At 38.3% G+C, this 17,798-nt stretch overlaps 1 protein-coding gene across 1 annotated transcript in view; it reads left to right on the top strand.

Moving 5' to 3' along the window:
• CHST9 (carbohydrate sulfotransferase 9) overlaps positions 1–17,798 on the top strand; it is a 282,453-nt gene that overhangs the window by 171,056 nt on the left and 93,599 nt on the right. Inside the window, exon 4 of the mRNA XM_037805589.1 lies at positions 4,136–4,177. Coding sequence (XP_037661517.1) covers positions 4,136–4,177 — 42 coding nt within the window. The remainder of the gene's footprint in view (positions 1–4,135; positions 4,178–17,798) is intronic.

The raw sequence follows: 17,798 nt of genomic DNA on the forward strand, positions 1-17,798 counted from the left end.
AGAAGTTCTTTTAGCTGGCCTCCTCCTTAATGATTTATCTAATTATCTCTGATATAACCTACCAACTGATGATGCTCACAGCCAGCTCAACAGCCCAGCCTTACCTGCTGTCCTCTAGTCCACCTACAAACTACGAACCCCACCAATTATATTTGTTCCCAAGTCAGCTGTGCCAATTGTACTTGTCCATATCATTATTCAATTCAATTATGCATTATGGGAGCCAATGACATAGGCGGGCAAAAGGAGAATCCCCGTTTCTATGAAAATGTTCAGAAAGACTCAATAAAATTGAATTACTGAAAAGAAATGCTCTAGAATTAGTGTGAGAAAGATAATAGTAAAATGTTAGGGAAAACTCAAATCTAAACGGATTCTGCTTTTCGAGTTACCTTTAAGTTCTCGACTTCCTTTAAAGGACCTGGATCTGGGAAGCAGAAATAGATTATGGATGTGGTTTATGTAAGAAAGAGAATGCAGTAGAAAGATGGAGCTATATTCTATATGCAGAAACCCAGGTAGTATTCCCATGCGATTCTTATATTTTAGATAAAGTTCACTTAGAGTATTTAGCAGAGTGTCTGGTATTTAAAAAGGATTCAATAAATGTTAGCTGTTATTATTTCCATTGTTGATTTAATAGTTCTGCATACAGATAATTTTGGAAGAGAAAGGTAGGTAAGCTTAGACCAAATCAGCATTGCAGAGGAAAATATTGAGATAAATTTTTAAGTCCATCAGTGAAATATTAGACCACAAAGGACCTAAACTTCACTGTAACTTTTTTTTTCCATCATCATATATAGGTGCAAAACTAGAAGGGTGATGCTGATTGTGTCTCTGCAAAACTTAGCTGGGGAAAGAAAAGATTCATTATTGAGAATAGGGCTTTGGCAATTCGAATTGAATCCTATTTCAGTTTTAAAAGCAAATTGTCACATGGCCTTGGGAAGCTGTCCCTTCTTTTCCTACCTTTGTATTCTCTTTGGGGTAAAGATGATGATAAGCAACTGGCTTAATTTATCATGCAGCTAGAAGAATTACTTTGAGTTCTTATAAGAAAAGTACATGGTGGTAGTATTAGTGTTCTCTCAGCTAAGCCTGAGCCCTGCCTGGCTCAGTGTGTTGTTCATGCAGCTCCAAGCTTTCCAGACCTCAGGGCAAGGATCAGCAAAATGCTGGTTGTTTTTGTTTTTGTTTTTTTCAATTGATCTTCCATCAAAGCTCTCTACCTGTACACTTATTACAGTGCTTGCTCCAAGTTTCAACAGGTGAAAGGTGTGTCACTACAAAAAACAAAAATGACTCAGAATAAAGCAATGTGATGAAGGAAGAAAGATCCTGTTTCATTAGATTGTCTATGCCACTAATTAAGCCTTTAATGCCGTAATCAATCTTGTTAGCACAATCTAAGAACATGTACACTCTTATTAATTTTAGGGCCTCTGGGCAAACCCAATTAATTTGTTATGTGAGGCAAGTCTGAATGCTGACATTTAAAGTCATTTTTTCACAATGACCATGGAAGTACATTGATAGTTATTACATATGATCAGGTAGCAGAGTAAGCTAGTCTATATTGATTGTATGGACCAAGTCAGTCTATATTGATTGTATGGACCAAGTCCATTATTCTAGGTAGTCATTACATTAAAAAACATATAAGAATATCAGTGATTCAGAAGATATAGTCAAAGCTTTTGAATAGCTTTATGCTCTATTGCTATTATTGGGAGATGGAAGAGGACTCTTTTCTTTAGAAGAAAATTCATAAAATGAAACCTAAATTTTATTTACTTCCCTGCTTTTTTTTCCAGATACCTAAAGAAATATCTCTTTCAAAAATTCTATTTAATTCAATACATATTTACACGTGACACAACTAGGTCTGGGGACGTTATACAGAGAAGTAAGATTGGACCCATCCCTGTGTTTAGTCAGCTTATAACCCAGTATGCAAAACATGGGTTCAACTAACTAATATGCTTCAGTCTGTGATGTGTGGAAAGCCAAACTAGGCCAGAGAAGAGTATCCAATGGCTGAATATAGTTACTTATTGAGAACCAACACCAGGTTGCCTGAGACTCTTAAGAATTTGGCAGACGAACTTGCAGAGCCTTTTTATTTGAGACAGCATGAAGACGAGGGAAAGATTCTGTAATGTTCAAACTTTTTAAAAGAAATAACTCGATCATCATGTCAGAGAGCTTCAAATCAATACTTCATGAGAACAATTCCTCATAAATAAGCAACTTCCCAAGATAACATGAGAGAGAAAGAAATAACCACATTTGACTTTTTGAATAGTCATTATTCCACATCATTTAATTTCCTTCCATGATTAAGTGGCCGACTGCATAGACAATGAGAATACACTAGATAAAATCAGTGTTGCATGCAGGAAGACTCAGGGTTCTAGTCTAAACAATATTCTTATCATTTGGCCTTGAATGTGTGACCTTAATCTTGATATTATTACATGGGTGAACAAGCAAATTTAGAGCTGCAATTACATCAGAGTCGGTTGGGGCAGTGGATTACGTATCAAGTTCCAACCCAGGGGGATCACGTATTGTAGGACCTCTAACTTATTGATGAGCTAGACAAACGATTTATAAATACCTTCATCCAAAATGCAGAAGTACTAAATCAAGTAGAGCTGCTGATACCTTATATCAGGAAACTCACAACGATACAATTCAAAATGCCCTTGGATATATTTTTATTAAATCATCCTAAAGATTGAATAGCATTTAATTGACACAAGTATGAACTGGTATTTTTGGTGCAATATTGATTAAGGACAAGCTTTAAATGAAAAAGAAAAGAGTCGATAGGATTTTTGTCTCAATTAAAGTTAGAAAAGCAATACTAGAAAAGAGTCACCCTGTCAGTAGTTTCTTATGTGAAGTGGGATAACAAGACAGAGAATTAATCCTAGCATCGCTTAAGCCTCACCATTCTTAAGTGCTCATTCAAGTTTTAATCAACATACTTTGAAAGAGATATGTTAAAAAATAAGACAGCATGCAGACAGAAAAACATTATATTTATACATATGGAATATAAGATTTAGAATATACTATATATCAATATATAAGTATAGCATGTAATATATTATGTAATAAATATTATATTTATGTTATATGAAATATTACATAGTATAGTATACAGTATAAATAATATATATTATAACATATATATCTTTATATATTATTAAAGGGAAGAGATGTAACTGTGTAACAGAAAGCTAAGTAGTCATTTAACCATCTTGAAGTTCTTTAGAATTGTTCTCAGAATGAACTGAGGCTCTGCTTCACCCCCCATAGATGACCAAACAAGAAGAAATATGCCATGTTTCATTTGAAAGACCTCATTTGGCAGAAAGAGGCCCTTCTTGATCATCAGGATGAAAAATTGTTGGTTCAAGGAAAATTCCAATATTTCTTTCTAAGAGGTCATCACTGCAGAGTAAACTACCATTAGTTCTGGGTGATTTAAATATCCATGGGATTACTTCTCTCGAAGAACCTTTTTTTTTTTTTTTTAATCCTAGATTTCAGTTCATTTATTCTTCCAAGCTTCTTGGCTACACTAAGGTATCTAAGAATCGGCCACTGGTACTCAAAGCCAAGCTATGCATATGGTGTATCTAGCCAGTGTATCAATTTTATTCAAAGAAATCTAAACCAAGTACTCAAATGTATGAAGAGATTTTAAGCAGAAGATACAATTTTATATTAAAACACTAATTTATTATGGAGTAAAACAACAAGAATCAAGGGGAATTTTTTTCCTTGTGATGGACTTTTTCCAGCTACACTCACCCCACCAATACCCAATTCCATCTCCCTGTCACCGAGGGTCTAGCCCCACAAGTTTAGCTCCTTTGTACCAAAGTTTGAAGGTAATGCCAGTTTTCCTGATAAGTGACATCAAGCCTGCCTTCTCTTCATTAGCTAAGAAATGCAGGGATTGCATATTTCATTTCCTGATTCTCCCTTCCTCCCCATGGTTTTCTTTGCTAGAAACAAAATATCAGAGGCTTTGAGGCATTTTTTGTGAAAAAAAGATTTTTTTAATTGTCTTTGCATGTAATGGTAAAATATGAGTTTCCTTTCTCTTGCTTTCCAGGATGGGGGCCGGTGAATTACTGGCGGCCTGGACCCAGAATCAGTGAGTAAACTCTACATAATGATTTGTGTCTCAGATAGTTAAAGATATGCAGAGCAACAACTCGAGTATCTGAAAACCTTATAGTGTTGCTTTTAAACACCTGTCTATGGTAAACATCATCAGAAAGCACAGACATTGCTGGGGTATATAAAGTCTTCAGATGGCAGGAAAGAAGCAAGCAAACCATGATCCTTTCCTTCAAGGAATTTACCAAGGAAACCAAAGAGTTGAAGAAAGATTTCAGTTATATTCAGCCTGATGAGTAATTAATATTCATCTTACTTGAAAAACTTTATGTTTTTTTCTATTTTTATTTTAAGTGTCTAACACTTCTTTGGGCCATTGGACTATAGTCTTTATTTTCCAAAAATGTCTTCTTGATGAATACAGTAAAATCTTATTAATTCAAATATTGCTAATACACAATTGCTGACAATTTGACTCAAATTAAGCTGAAAGGTACCTTTGAAGTTTTTGCAAGGAATGGATTTGCTAAGTGAAATAAAGGGAACACCTATAGCCTATTTAAGGAGAATACATTGTTTTCCTGGCTTTAGGATATACAGTGGTGTTTAGGCAAAAGATGAGGCTATAAAATAACGATCCACGTCATTAAGGAGATGTTGCCTTAGAGTTTGTTGGTAAACTATAGTATCGAAAGTAATAAAACTCCATTGCTTTCTATAGATTCTGACTTCCATAATTTAGGCTGGCTCCTTTCTTCTCCTCCTCACCTTCCCAAATCAGTTATTACAATTTTGGGAAGTTTACTATTACATAATATTGAATCATTTATTAATAGAAGATCAATTCCTATTGCCTTATTAAAGAAATTTACAAATATAAATTGTAACTTTCCAAATGTTTACCTGTACCATCAATCACCAGGATGACAGTAGTGCATTTACTTTTAGAGAAAAATGATATATTCTTCCCTTTGCATGTCTTTTTCATGATTTCCTACAGAGGTTTTGTTTTGTTTTGTTTTTTCATTTAAAACTCAAAAGTTTCATAAAGCAGGCACAGCAAATTCCCAGGATAATAGGGAAGATATAAGGTGAGAAAAAAATAACTCTCAAATCAGATTATGGCCTTCATGACCTGGGGCATGCTGAAAAATTGGAAAAGCAACAGACACTATTCATTCATTTATTATTTTATTCATTTGTTCATTCAACAAACGCGTAGCCAGGGGCCAAGCTTACTGCTTCAAGGGATATTGAGAAATAAAATGCTCCCGTCTTCGTTGTGCTGGCAGCCCATCAGTTGAGACAGAGATGAAAACAAATAATTTTCTCATGTGATAAGTGATGTGTTACCCTTATAAGTGCTTTGGGAGCACAGAGAATATGCCATTAAATCGCACTAGAAGAGATGGGGAAATATTCGTGGCAGGTATAACATTTGAGCTGATTCTTAAACAATGAATCGAATTTCTTCAAGTAGAGAAAAGGACAGCATTTTAAGCAGTGTGAATAAAAGCATGGAGATAGGGAAGTACTTGGAATGTTCAAGAAAAATAGAACAGTATTAGAGTTAGTAAAGAGAGACCTGAGAAGGTGGGGGAATGGTGTACGGTGTATATAACGGTATAGTACCAAGAAAAGATGCCCTTTGAGCAGTTGGAAACACCGATGGGCGCTCAGGAGAAACAGAAGGATTTGGGAGTCATCTGCATAGAGTTGAAATGTGAAGAAATGGGAACTAAGAAGAACACTCAGGGACAAAGGAGAGGACTTTTGGGAACACAAAATTGATTCATCTACTTACTCCCTGAGACAGTAGAAAAGGAGAGGTAAAATGAAGATAAGTTTGAAGGTGGATACAAAAAAAAGGGAGGGAGTTTATATGTCAGAGAACTTTGAATTTCCCCCATACCAATGGATAAACACAAGATGTAGAATAAGAGAACACAAATTTGAATCCTAGCTCAACCACTCATGAACAAGTCACATAACCTCTAAATCTCAAAATTACCATCTGTAAAATGGGGGCATAATAGCCTTTAATTACTAGGTTGGGGAACTAAATTATATAATGTATGTGAAAATACTTTATAAACTGTAAATCATTCTGTATTAAGAAGCAGACTGGAGCAATGGCAAGAATGCATTCAAACGCAGACTTCATCACACTGGGTGACCACTCTGAGCTCTTGTCTATAAAAAAGGGTAAGAATATATAGCTTATGTGCCAGTTTGAATATATTATGCCCCCTCAAATGGCATTATCTTTGATGTAACCTTGTGTGGGCAGACGTATCAGTGTTGATTAGATTGTAAATCTTTGAGTGTTTCTGTGGCGATATGCCCCACCCAACTGTGGGTAATGACTCTGATTGGATAATTTCCAAGTAGGTGTTACCCCACCCATTCAGAGTGGGTCTAAATTAAATCACTGGAGCCATATAAATGAGCTAACAAACAGAAGGAACTCAGTGCAGCTGAGAGGGACATCTTGAGGAATTCACAGAAGCTGAGAGAGGAGCTGAAGCTTACAGAGACATTTTGGAGACGGTCTTTGAAGGCAGACTTTTGCTCCAGAGAAGCTAAGAGAGGACAAACTTCCCAAGAGCAACTGAGAGTGACATTTTGGAGAGAAGCTGAAGCCTAGAGAGGAACATCCTGGGAGAAAGCCATTTTGAAACCAGAACGGAGCAGATGCCAGTCACGTGCCTTCCCAGCTAACAGAGGTTTTCCGGATGCCATTGGCCATCCTCCAGTGAAGTTACCCAATTGCTGATGTGTTACCTTGGACACTTCATGGCCTTAAGACTGTAACTGTGTAACCAAATAAACCCCCTTTTATAAAAGCCAATCCATCTCTGGTGTTTTGCATTCCAGCAGCATTAGCAAACTAGAACAGCTTACATGGGCTGTTGAGATCATTAAAGATAAGGTATATACAATGTTGGAATATAGACAGTTCTGTATAGATGGGAACTGCTAGATTATTATCATTTGCAAATAGGAGTGTGTCACCTGAGCGAGAGAAAAGAAAATGCAGTGGAGAATGAAAACAAGAAAAGGACATGTAAAAATGTTTTTAAGCAGAATTAAAGAATCCATTCTGAAAATCATGACTTTCTATGTGCTGACCTAGATGGGAGCTCTGGAGCAGAAAGATGGATGATTTGATGATCTGGGTTGGAGTAGACGAAAGCAGGTACACTAGTTGCTATTGAGAATACATAATAGTTGGAAATGTTGATTTGTTGGGCCATTCAATGAAGATCCCAGAAGCATGGGCTCCAGCTGCATCAAGTAAGTGAATGGCTGCCCAGATCATTGAGCTGCCAGAAGTTCCCCAGCTAAGCTCCAACCATGAGGCTACTGCTTGGGGTAGGATGGTGGTCAGCCAAACATCTGCCTGCTGCTCCTACCCTCTCAACCCCTACCCCAGTCTATTGCCTGCCTTGCTTTCCATTTGACTTTTCATTCTGCCCTAGTACAAGAAGCAGAGAAAAAGTTTCCTACCTCCTCTGATATAGAAAAGCAGATTTGAGCTTACTAAGAAGGAGTCAGACTTATGCTTCCTGTCCCTCAGGCCATCTAAATCAGTTCTAGACTTCAGTGCAGGATTTACTGGTTGCCATAAGCAGGGCTGTGCCTCCTCTGGGACTGACCACACTGGGAAGTGTGGACACTATGGGTTATCTCACTGGCCACTATGAAAATGTTCAGTGTCCTCTTAAAATGCTTAGTGAGCCTTGGGGATCTCAGGAGAGAACTGCCAAGATCTATCTTGATAGTTACAAAACCTAATTTGAGGGAGATTTGAGTTGCTAGAGCTTGTCTTCATTTTTCCAAATGGAAGTAATAAAAAAAATTTAGGCCATCTCTTGCCCACAATTGACTCCTATTTTAATTAACGTAAGACACATTTCCTCATTTGGGAACATGGCTGATTCACTCGGTAATTATTGATTAAGGATGTACTAAATGCAAGGTGCTAGCTGCTATTCAAGGTCTTTGAAAATAATGAATATAAGCATCTTCCATGAATGATATTTGAAATATTAGGAAAAACTGCTAAATTCAGACAAAATGCTAAGTTTCCATGAAAATACAACTACAGAGACTCATTAAGGGTTGGTAAACCCCAGTGCTTTTTCCTCTCTCTTTCCTCATGCCTGGTTCCCAAAGCCAGTCTTTTGTGAATCCCAACAGGAATCACACAGAAATCACCTCTAAGCACCTTGCTTCTTGTACAAACCTTTAAGCCAGCTTGTGGTAACCTGCTAATGTGCAGATGGTTCCGGTACCTCTTAACATCCCCACTCTCCACTTGTGGGACTTGCCTACATGCAAAGAGCCAGATTGAAGTGCAGCCCATCTCTGCCTCCCCCCGGGGAGGAAGCATCAATTGATGATTCTCCTGATTCGGTTTCACACTCTGTGTTCTCTTTCCATACCACAAATGTTTGTCAGCCCTTTCTCAAATGTACTTTCGTTCCCTGGTGCTAGGCCAGCCCTACCACAGCACCCTCTACATCTACCATCCCACTCCTTCCTGGTTTGTATGCCATCTTCATTCTAGATCTGCTGGAGAAAGTAATTCTCCTCTCACTGAAAACAGACACAAAGACAAACATTTATCCATTACTTTCCCTTAGCCCTAACTACACCACCTTCCATTTGCTCCTTCAGCCAGCATGCCTGACACTTTTGGATTATTTGTAAATATTCTTCTTTGCACCCCATTTCTACCCTCTGTGTATCTTACAGGTTTTATTCACCATCAGTATGTCATCTTTGGGTTTATTTCCCACCTGGAAGAACACAAGACTCATGTCCATTCAGTGGTAAACTCAAAATTAGGAGAATGTATGCAGCAGTATTTCATTTATGTGATTTTTTCATTGCTCTTTAAAACTCCTTTGCAACCTGATCAGTTGAAACAACGTTCCACCTGGGCAAATCTCATGAATTCTTGATGGTGAGAAGATAGCCCAAACTGTAACATCACAGACTGGGGGATGTTGATAAAATTCCAGATGGAATCTGAAACTCAAATTTTTTTACTCCAGATCCTGTACCCCCTTAGGCAAAAGGCCTCCATTTATAGGGGCTGAAAAATGCTTTCCTTCTGTTTCATGAGTGGAGAGTAATTCAAAATCATTTCTTAGGGTCATTAAACTGAAAAACGTGCTTAGGAATTTCGTGAAGAAAACCTTCTAGCAGGGTTTATGTACCAGCAAAAGGAACACACATTCAAGGGTAATACCTTTCACATATTGATAGCCTACTCTCTCCTGGAGTAGAGGGGCTGATGTGGGGAGAAAGCTACAATGGCATGAGATTTTAAAGGACTAGAGGCTCGCCTCTGGCTTTTAAGTCCACGCAACTGGTGCTCACACCCCAGAGCTCTGCATTCTGCTGGGGCGCCTTCCCCAGCACAGTTCCTGGAAGGGACTCCTGTTTAAGGGAGGCAGGCATACCTGGCATTCACAAACGCTTCAGGTTGCAGAGATGTGTCTCCCTTCTCTGGGAACCCCAGCCCGCCACTGGGCTGGGCATTTTCTAGGGCACACTTAACTGGTTTCTCTGCGCTAGCTCTCTAGGGAATGAGAATTGGGCAGAAGGACCTATGGTGTTTAATAATTCATGGTTGGAATTGTTATTAAGGTTAGAGTGAAAAAGGGGGCTTCTACCCATAGTTTAGGTGTCCCCATCTGGCAGCCCTGCACTCACTCCACAGACCTAGGAGCGTGCTTCACATTGTCAGCTAAGACATTCTTTTCTGTAAATCCAGGATTACCAAGGCTGGTAGGAAGGGATAGTTAGAGACTTTTCTCCAGCCTTCCTCAGCTTATGTGAGAATTAAGCCTTACAAATCTTATAAGAACTGATGAACATGATGATATTTAAAAAAAAAAAACAAACCTGCGGCATAAACCTTCAGATACATGGCCTGAAAATCCCTTATCCTGTGGGGAAAAAAGTACTTTTTTGCCAGCCTTACCTACTCTCAACTGACTGCATGTATTCAAACTGCTTGCAAATTCTGCATAAACTAATGCACGTCCATAAAAATAAGCTGCAGAGTTGCTGGGTTTTCTTTTTCTTTCTTTTATGGTGTGCAGGAGGATATACATTATTATTCTTGTGTGTTAATAATTAACAAGGAAAAAGTAGTTAATTTAGCTGTTCTCTTGAATATTTTCCTTAAACCTGAATTACAAGAACATGTTATTTTAATAAGCTAATCTGAAAGGGTTTGTCTCCTTCATATCAAGGTGCAGAGTAATCTAGAGGGCCAAGGTTTCCCATCTTCTTCTCTTTCATTAAAATGATCTGTCATTTCCATTGTGGCTACCCCCAAAAGTCAATTTTTCAGTCTCGTTAAAGTGCCCTATCGAATAATTCAGTCATGATGAAGGTGGAATTCTTCTCAAAGTGTAACTACTCCCCTTGCTGGTATATTGTGGCAATGACACTCATCTTGGAAAACTTAATTCTGATTCAGAGTAGTTTTTTGGTAATTCTTTATGTTTTTGAACTTCACAAGAAACTGGGGCTTAACTCAGTAAAACTGGATGTGTGAATGTTATCATCATACTTTGTAAACTAGGCCAGCTAACTTCTGTGGAATATAAGAATTTTGAAAATATTTCTGTTCTCAATCATCTGGTGGAACTCATGCCTAGAAAGTAGGGAAATATTATAAAAGGTGTTGAATGACCACATTTTTGTGTAAATAGTAGAATCTCTTAATTTTTTAAAATTTTGTTACAATTTATATAGAATAAATATAGAATAAGATGTGTTCAGTACAATGAATTTTGACAATTGTATATACACCTGTATAATGGCCACCCAAAACAAGATATTGAATTATTACACCCTAAATAGTTCCCTCATGGCCCTTTCTGGTCAACTCCAATCCACCTCTTATCCCCAGGCAACCATTTCCTTAGTTCTATAGTTTAGTTGGGCTTATTCTTGAACTTCACATAATTAGAATCATACAGCATATAGTTTGTAAAGGCTTCTTTCACTTACCCTAATATTTTTAAGATTGTTGTATATATCAGTAGTGGTTCATTCCTTTTATATTACAGAGTAATATTGCATTGTATAACTATACTACAAATTGTCCATTATTCTGTTTTTGGACATTTGGGGCTATCATGAATAGAGAATTTTGATGCTATAAGGATTCATATATGAGGTTGTTTTGTGAACATATATTTTCATTCCTGTTGAATAAATATCAAAGAGTAGAATTTGTGGATTATAAGGTAAGTGCACATTTAACTTTATAAGAAACTGCCAAGAGTTCTCCAGCAATGTAGAAAGTCCCGGTTGCTCCACAATCTTGTTAACAATGGGTATAAAATGGTATCTCTTATCATTTTGATTTGCATGTCACTTATGAAGAATGATGTTGATCAACTTTATTTGTATATCTTCTTTGGTAAAGTGATCAGGTGTTTGCCCCTTTTTATTAGATTGCTTGTCTATGGTTGCTTGTAAGAGTTCTTCATATATTCTGAATGTAAGTCCTTTTCCTTTGTCAAATATATGTATTGTAAATATTTTCCCAGTCTGTGCCTTGCCTACTTACTTCATCAAAAGGGACTTTTGATGAGCAGAAATTTTTAATTTTTATAAAGAACAATTAATTATTTTTCTCTTTTGTAGTTAATGCTTTTTGTGCCCCATCTAAAAAAATCTCTTTTTCCATCAAGGTCATGATATTTTATATCACGATAATTTATATATTGAGTATATACATATACTCAAAAAGTATAAATAGCATTTTAAAAATTGGAATGATAAAGATTGTGATTTCTTGTTAAGTTTCAAGTGTCTCCTCAATTTATCTTCCTTTTTATCTAAGTAATAGATAGTAAATCTGGGGGCTTTGTGAATTTTCAGGATTAAGGAGTAGGAAAACTGTGTGATGTTTGAATGTCCCACATATGATAATCTCTTTAGATCTGTGCTATTTTACAAGTGATTTTTATAGCATTTTTCACTGTCTTTGAGCAGTGACTTTAATCTCAGGGAGCCAGACCATACTGTTTCTATTCTTTGTCCTTGGCTTTGCAGCAAGAGGACAACAGCAAATTTTCCAACATTCCTAATAATTGCATTTATTGTATACATTGATTTACATATCCTAAATTTTAATGCCTTAAATATACATACACATACATAATATTCTTATCCCCTTTACCTACAGCAGACCAAGGAAGACTCTACCAGTATTTTTTTTTTTATTTATATTTATTGATCCATACTAGGTGGTAGTCACTGGATTTATAGTGGTAAACAAACAGACCAGGTCCCTGCCCTCTACAGGCTTACCTGTCCAACTGAGGAAAGAATGAGACAAGTAAACAAAGTAGGATTTTAGATTTTCTGAGATGTTCAGTAGGGATATGACAGGGTGTTGTGAAAGACAGGGGCCAAGAAGACTTGGTTCAGGGAGGCCTTCCTGAGCAGGTGCATTTAGGCAGAGCCTTAGATGGATCGAGAACTAGCCAAGTGACAAGAGGGAGAGAGCATTCTGTGCAGGAGAAGCAGCACAGGAGAAAGCAGGGCAGAGCCTGTGTGTTCCAGGTCAGGGCCACAGAGTGCAGTGAGCAGAAGGGAGAGCACAGCAAGGCAAGGCAGAGGCGACAGAGAGTGGCAAGAACACTGTAAGGCCTTGCCAGCCAGGGTCAGGAATTTATTCCGATGAAGACTGTCCTGCCTTTCAGGATGTTTCAGGTAACACTCGTATTCCTTGCAAAATAAGAATGTGCTGTTCATAGTTAGAATAAGGGGTCCTCATTAATACGTTCAGTTAGAGTTTCCAAACAGCAGCTTGTATTAGAAGCAGTGTCTGCCAGCACGTGGCCCTGGGATGACCAGGGCTCACTCACCGGTGTTTCAGTGAACCGAATTCTCAAGACAAGAGGTCCATAGACTTGGGAGGCGGAAAGAGAGTAAACTGTTCTGGTGGATTTGGATTTAAAATGCATAATAAGGGAGATCAGGGGCATGTGCTTGGACATGTTGAAGTAGGTATAAGGCCAGGAATCGGCTCTGTAGGTTAGGGCACAATTTTGCAATAATGTCAGGACTTACAATGAGATCACGTGAGGGACACCAAACCACCAGTAATTCACATGCACCAGTAATTCTAAGGAAGGTAATGAGGACTGAACAGAGAGAAACAAGAAGCAGAGATGGGGTTTGTAAGAGTTCAGGTAAATTACCCAGAGGGCTAAAGGGAAGGAAGACCTGAAACCAGGAATTGTAGTACAGAGGCCCCTACCAATTGGTGGCATCAGCTGATTAATTTTCAAGGCCAGCCTAGTCAGGGGAGCACAGGAGTCACTCCATGACCCTCTTTGTGACTGAAGTTATTTCTGGCCATTAGGAAATGCAGACAAAATATGGTAGCATGTATCCCTCCCCACAGAGGTGTGACTGGAAGCTGCCAGCCTAGCTCTGGGCAGGCACACGAATGAGCCAGATGCAGGGTTCAAAGTCAGCCTCCCCTACCTGCTGCCATCCCCTCCCACCGGCCCTGCAGCGTTACTTCCTTTCTCACATCAGCACTGCCCCAGGAGCACACGCTCGTGCCTGCACACACACACACACTTCCCTCTCTGGTGATCAGTTAAACTTGGGGGAAATAACAAGTATGCTCCCTCCACTGAAAAGACCCTTAGAAAGAAATACATCCTAGTGACTGAATATGGATCAGGGAACACAGGGACAGGGAGCTTGCAGTACAGCCAGAATAGAACGGTGACAAGAGGCTCTCAGCAGGTAAGCCGAGGAATTTTAACACCTTTTCTTTAAGGGGTCAAGTTGGATATCAGCAAATGATGATAAATAAAACCTAGTTCTAGGGAGAGGCTTAGATGGAAACTAATATTCAGCAATAGTTAACGTCACAGGTAGGAATCAAAAGACTAAATGTAGAGATAAATGAGTAAGGGATGGAAGACAGGGTCCTTGGTGATACACCCGCAGTGGGGACTGATAAAAAATTTAAAAAAAAGAAAAAAGAAAAAGGAAAAGAGAGTGGCACTGAAAGAATGGCAAAAATTGGAAAAGCTTAGAAAAAAGAGTATCAAATAAAAGTCAAGAGAGTATCAAGAATGTGTTATTAATAGTGTCTAATAAAATTGAGAACTCTAAGAGATTTAAAACAAGAAAAGATGCTTCCTGGTCTTTATAATGCATAAAGAGGAAATGTTTTTCCATCAAACATAGTTCAATGTGTTTATTTATTTATTTATTTAGGAAATGGGACTGTATTTTTGATTTAAATCTCCCAATACTTCCTTCATTGCTTTGGAAATCTGGCAGTTAATCTGTAGAAGAGCTCAGCTATTTAATAATAGAGTAGTTTGAGGGGCTCTTTTATAGTACTAAATATATTTTTGTTGAGTTGGTTGCAAAAACGTTAGTTTTAACACATGGGTGATTCTTTAAAAGGTTTCCCATTTATTGCATTAGATATTTCTTCATACCTCCTGAGGCTAAATTTGGCTAGTTCATATCACTGTGTATTGGAACATAGGAACATAGAACTAATTTCCTCATTTTACTTTTAAATTAGTGTTTTTGTGTGTTAACTAAAATTGAAATGTTTCAATTATGAATAATGCCAAGATGAACGGGTACACTTCATTGACTTTAATGAAGTGCACATGTTCTTGCAGACTTGTGGATGGCTGCAAAGCAGCATTTCTGAATCTTGTTATTTAGTATTTGCTGCACTCACATATTTTATTTATGATAATACCACAATCGTGGCTTTTTAATTTTGTGAAGATGATTTAACTTAAAAATTTTGTTTTATCAACTTTTCTGAGGGATTGACACTACCAAGAGGTTGTCCAACTCATTTTTAAACATAAGGAAAAGTTGACAATCAATTTAATAAATTCAAATTTACTACATGGTTATTATTTGAAAGGCACTGTGTCAGAAGAGAAATTTGCAAGGAATAAACAGATTATTAGATAACTGATACCCTAAAATGAAATTTTTGGTCTTCAGTGATCAGAATAAAATGTATGTAATCAGTTAAACACCAAACACTTGCTAATATATGCAAAAAAGAAGTGCAGCTAGGAAGAGTCTGAATAATGGTATTAATTGCACAGTACCATGAGTAAAATTCTTTGCTAATTTTTTAAACTAGCAATTTTAAAGGAGTCCTTTCTTGAGTTAAATCATTACTGGTTGTTAAAAAGGTAAAATATGCTTGGATACTTACAAGTGTAACTAAATTTCAAGTCATATGTCCAGGACTTCAGGCTCAAGCTATGGTTCTCTTGCATTTTTCTTTTTAATGGTTTTTGCTCACTTTTTTCATTCCAAACAAGTAATCAAATCATAAATGCATACGTAAATTGACAGTTGTTCCCTTAACATTAGAAGGGCAAATGACTTAATAATACATGAATGTACCAATGCTGTGTGTTAAAGAGCTTCAAAATGAATGGTATATTCTGCATATGTAATATGCTCTGAAAATTAGTTATTACTATTACATGCACAAACTTGTCTAGTTTTATACACCACACAAATTCATGGAATGAGAAATTAGGAACACCCCTTTACTTGCTGCTATTGGATACAAGGCATGTACAATGAAAGTCCTTACTCATGAATCATACAATCCTTTATTTCATAAATGAGCCTGCCCAAGCAAAGTGAGAGAAATAGCTCTAGAAGCCAGAACTCCTCCATCCTGGTGGACGGAGGCAGATTACAGAAGTAACATATTAACAACAGGGCTGCTGAGAATCTTGCTCACTGGAACATTTCTATGTGCACATCATCTAATTTAACATCCAATTTCACAGTCCACAGTTCTTTGACACATAGCCACCAGCTATGGTTTTTAGCCCATGTCCAAAACTATTGGGGATAAAATTTATTTATCACTGCATCTTTTTTGTTTTGTTTTGAACTCTAAACTTGGAAATATATGTCCTGGACTAGACTTCTAAGTCTATTGCATCCTGCCAGTATGATTTTTGGGAAACTTGCTTTACCTCTCTGAGTGCTGGGATTTTTGCTTTTTTGGTTTTCATTTGCATGCCAATGTGTTCTGTTAACTGTAAAGAACCACATAAATTACAATTAACAAATATAATTTTTTTTATCCATGTTCCAGCTTGCTAATGCTGCCTTTTCGCAAAACACCAGAAATAGATTGGCTTTTATAGAGGGGATTTATTTGGTTAAAAAGTTACAGTCTTAAGGCCATGAAGTGTCCAAGGTAAGGGGGTACCTTCACTGAAGGAAGGCCACTGGTGTCCAGAAAACCTGTTAGCTCAGAAGGCTCGTGGCTGGCGTCCGCTTGCTCCCAGCTTGCGTTTCAAAATGGCGTTCTCCAAAATGTCGCTCTTGGGGCATTTTGTCCTCTCTTAGCTGCAGCTCCTCTTCAAAATGTCACTCTCAGTTGCGCTCAGCTCTCTGTGTGTTCTTCCAAGTGTCCCTCGTGGCTGTAGCAAGCTCACTTCTTCTGTCTGAGCTTATATAGTGCTCTAGTAAACTAATCAAGGCCCACGCTGAATGGGCAGGGCCACACCTCCATGGAAATTATTTAATCATAGTAATCACCTACAGTTGGGTGGGTCACATCTCCATGGAAACACTCAATCAAAAATTACAATCTAATCAATACTAATACATCTGCCCACACAACATTGCATCAAAGATAATGGCATTTTGGGGGACATAATACATTCAAACTGGCACAATCCACTTGTTGGTTTAGGAGCTAGGTGCCTACCAGTGGCATTGGAGGCTGGGCAGATACAGGAGTCGCCTTCCACTGGAATCCTGTGGAAAGCTTGCTTGGGCCAGGGCACAGCCAGATCCAAGGCCTTGCAAAGGGCCAAGGCAAAAGTGGCCTTGTCAGGAGAACAAGCTAAATTTAGGAGCCAGTGTGCAGGAACTGTCAGAATGCTAAAACAGCTTTTAGAATCTGTTGGCCTTGTGGGGATTTTTGGATTCATGAGCCCCCTCTCCTGAAGAGCAGGGAGTGGGAACAGAAGCCCACTCAAATCCTGGCCATCCAGGGAGACCTTCTGGGTCACTCGTGGGACAAGCCTACCTGTTTCTCCAAGACTGGAAGTTTGGAAACTTTTAAATAAGGAAAGGGGAGACAAGAGATTAAAGGAACTCCCCTTTTCCACTTCCACCACTGGTGCTCAACCTTTCACCCCCTCCCCCTTCCCGGCTGTTCTGGTCTTCCAGTGGGATTTCCAATTCTAGCCTCTGCTCCCCTAGCCCCAGCTTGCCCCACCCAGACCAGTGTTCCACAATGCTTGTCTTGTTCTAACCCTGTGTGCGAATGGTGCTCAAAGTTTTCATCATCTGGCTCTGGCTTTCCAGTTCTGTCTGGGCTCCATCCCCCTCCCTTCTACTCACACCCAATGTTTCCTGGCCTTGCATTTAGGCCACCTGCATTCCAGACTCTGTGCATTTTTTGAAGAATGTTAGGCTACACCATCGAAGCTCACTGACCTGCTAAAACAATTCCTGCAGGTAAGCCTGCAGTGGTAGGCTTCCATGAAGCTTTCCTAATTATTTCAGTCTACCCTGGTCTTTTGTTCATCTGCACTCATGCTATATTAGTTAATAAGCACTGA

Source organism: Choloepus didactylus, chromosome 16 (assembly GCF_015220235.1).
Source record: "Choloepus didactylus isolate mChoDid1 chromosome 16, mChoDid1.pri, whole genome shotgun sequence".
NCBI classification, from domain to species: domain Eukaryota; kingdom Metazoa; phylum Chordata; class Mammalia; order Pilosa; family Megalonychidae; genus Choloepus; species Choloepus didactylus.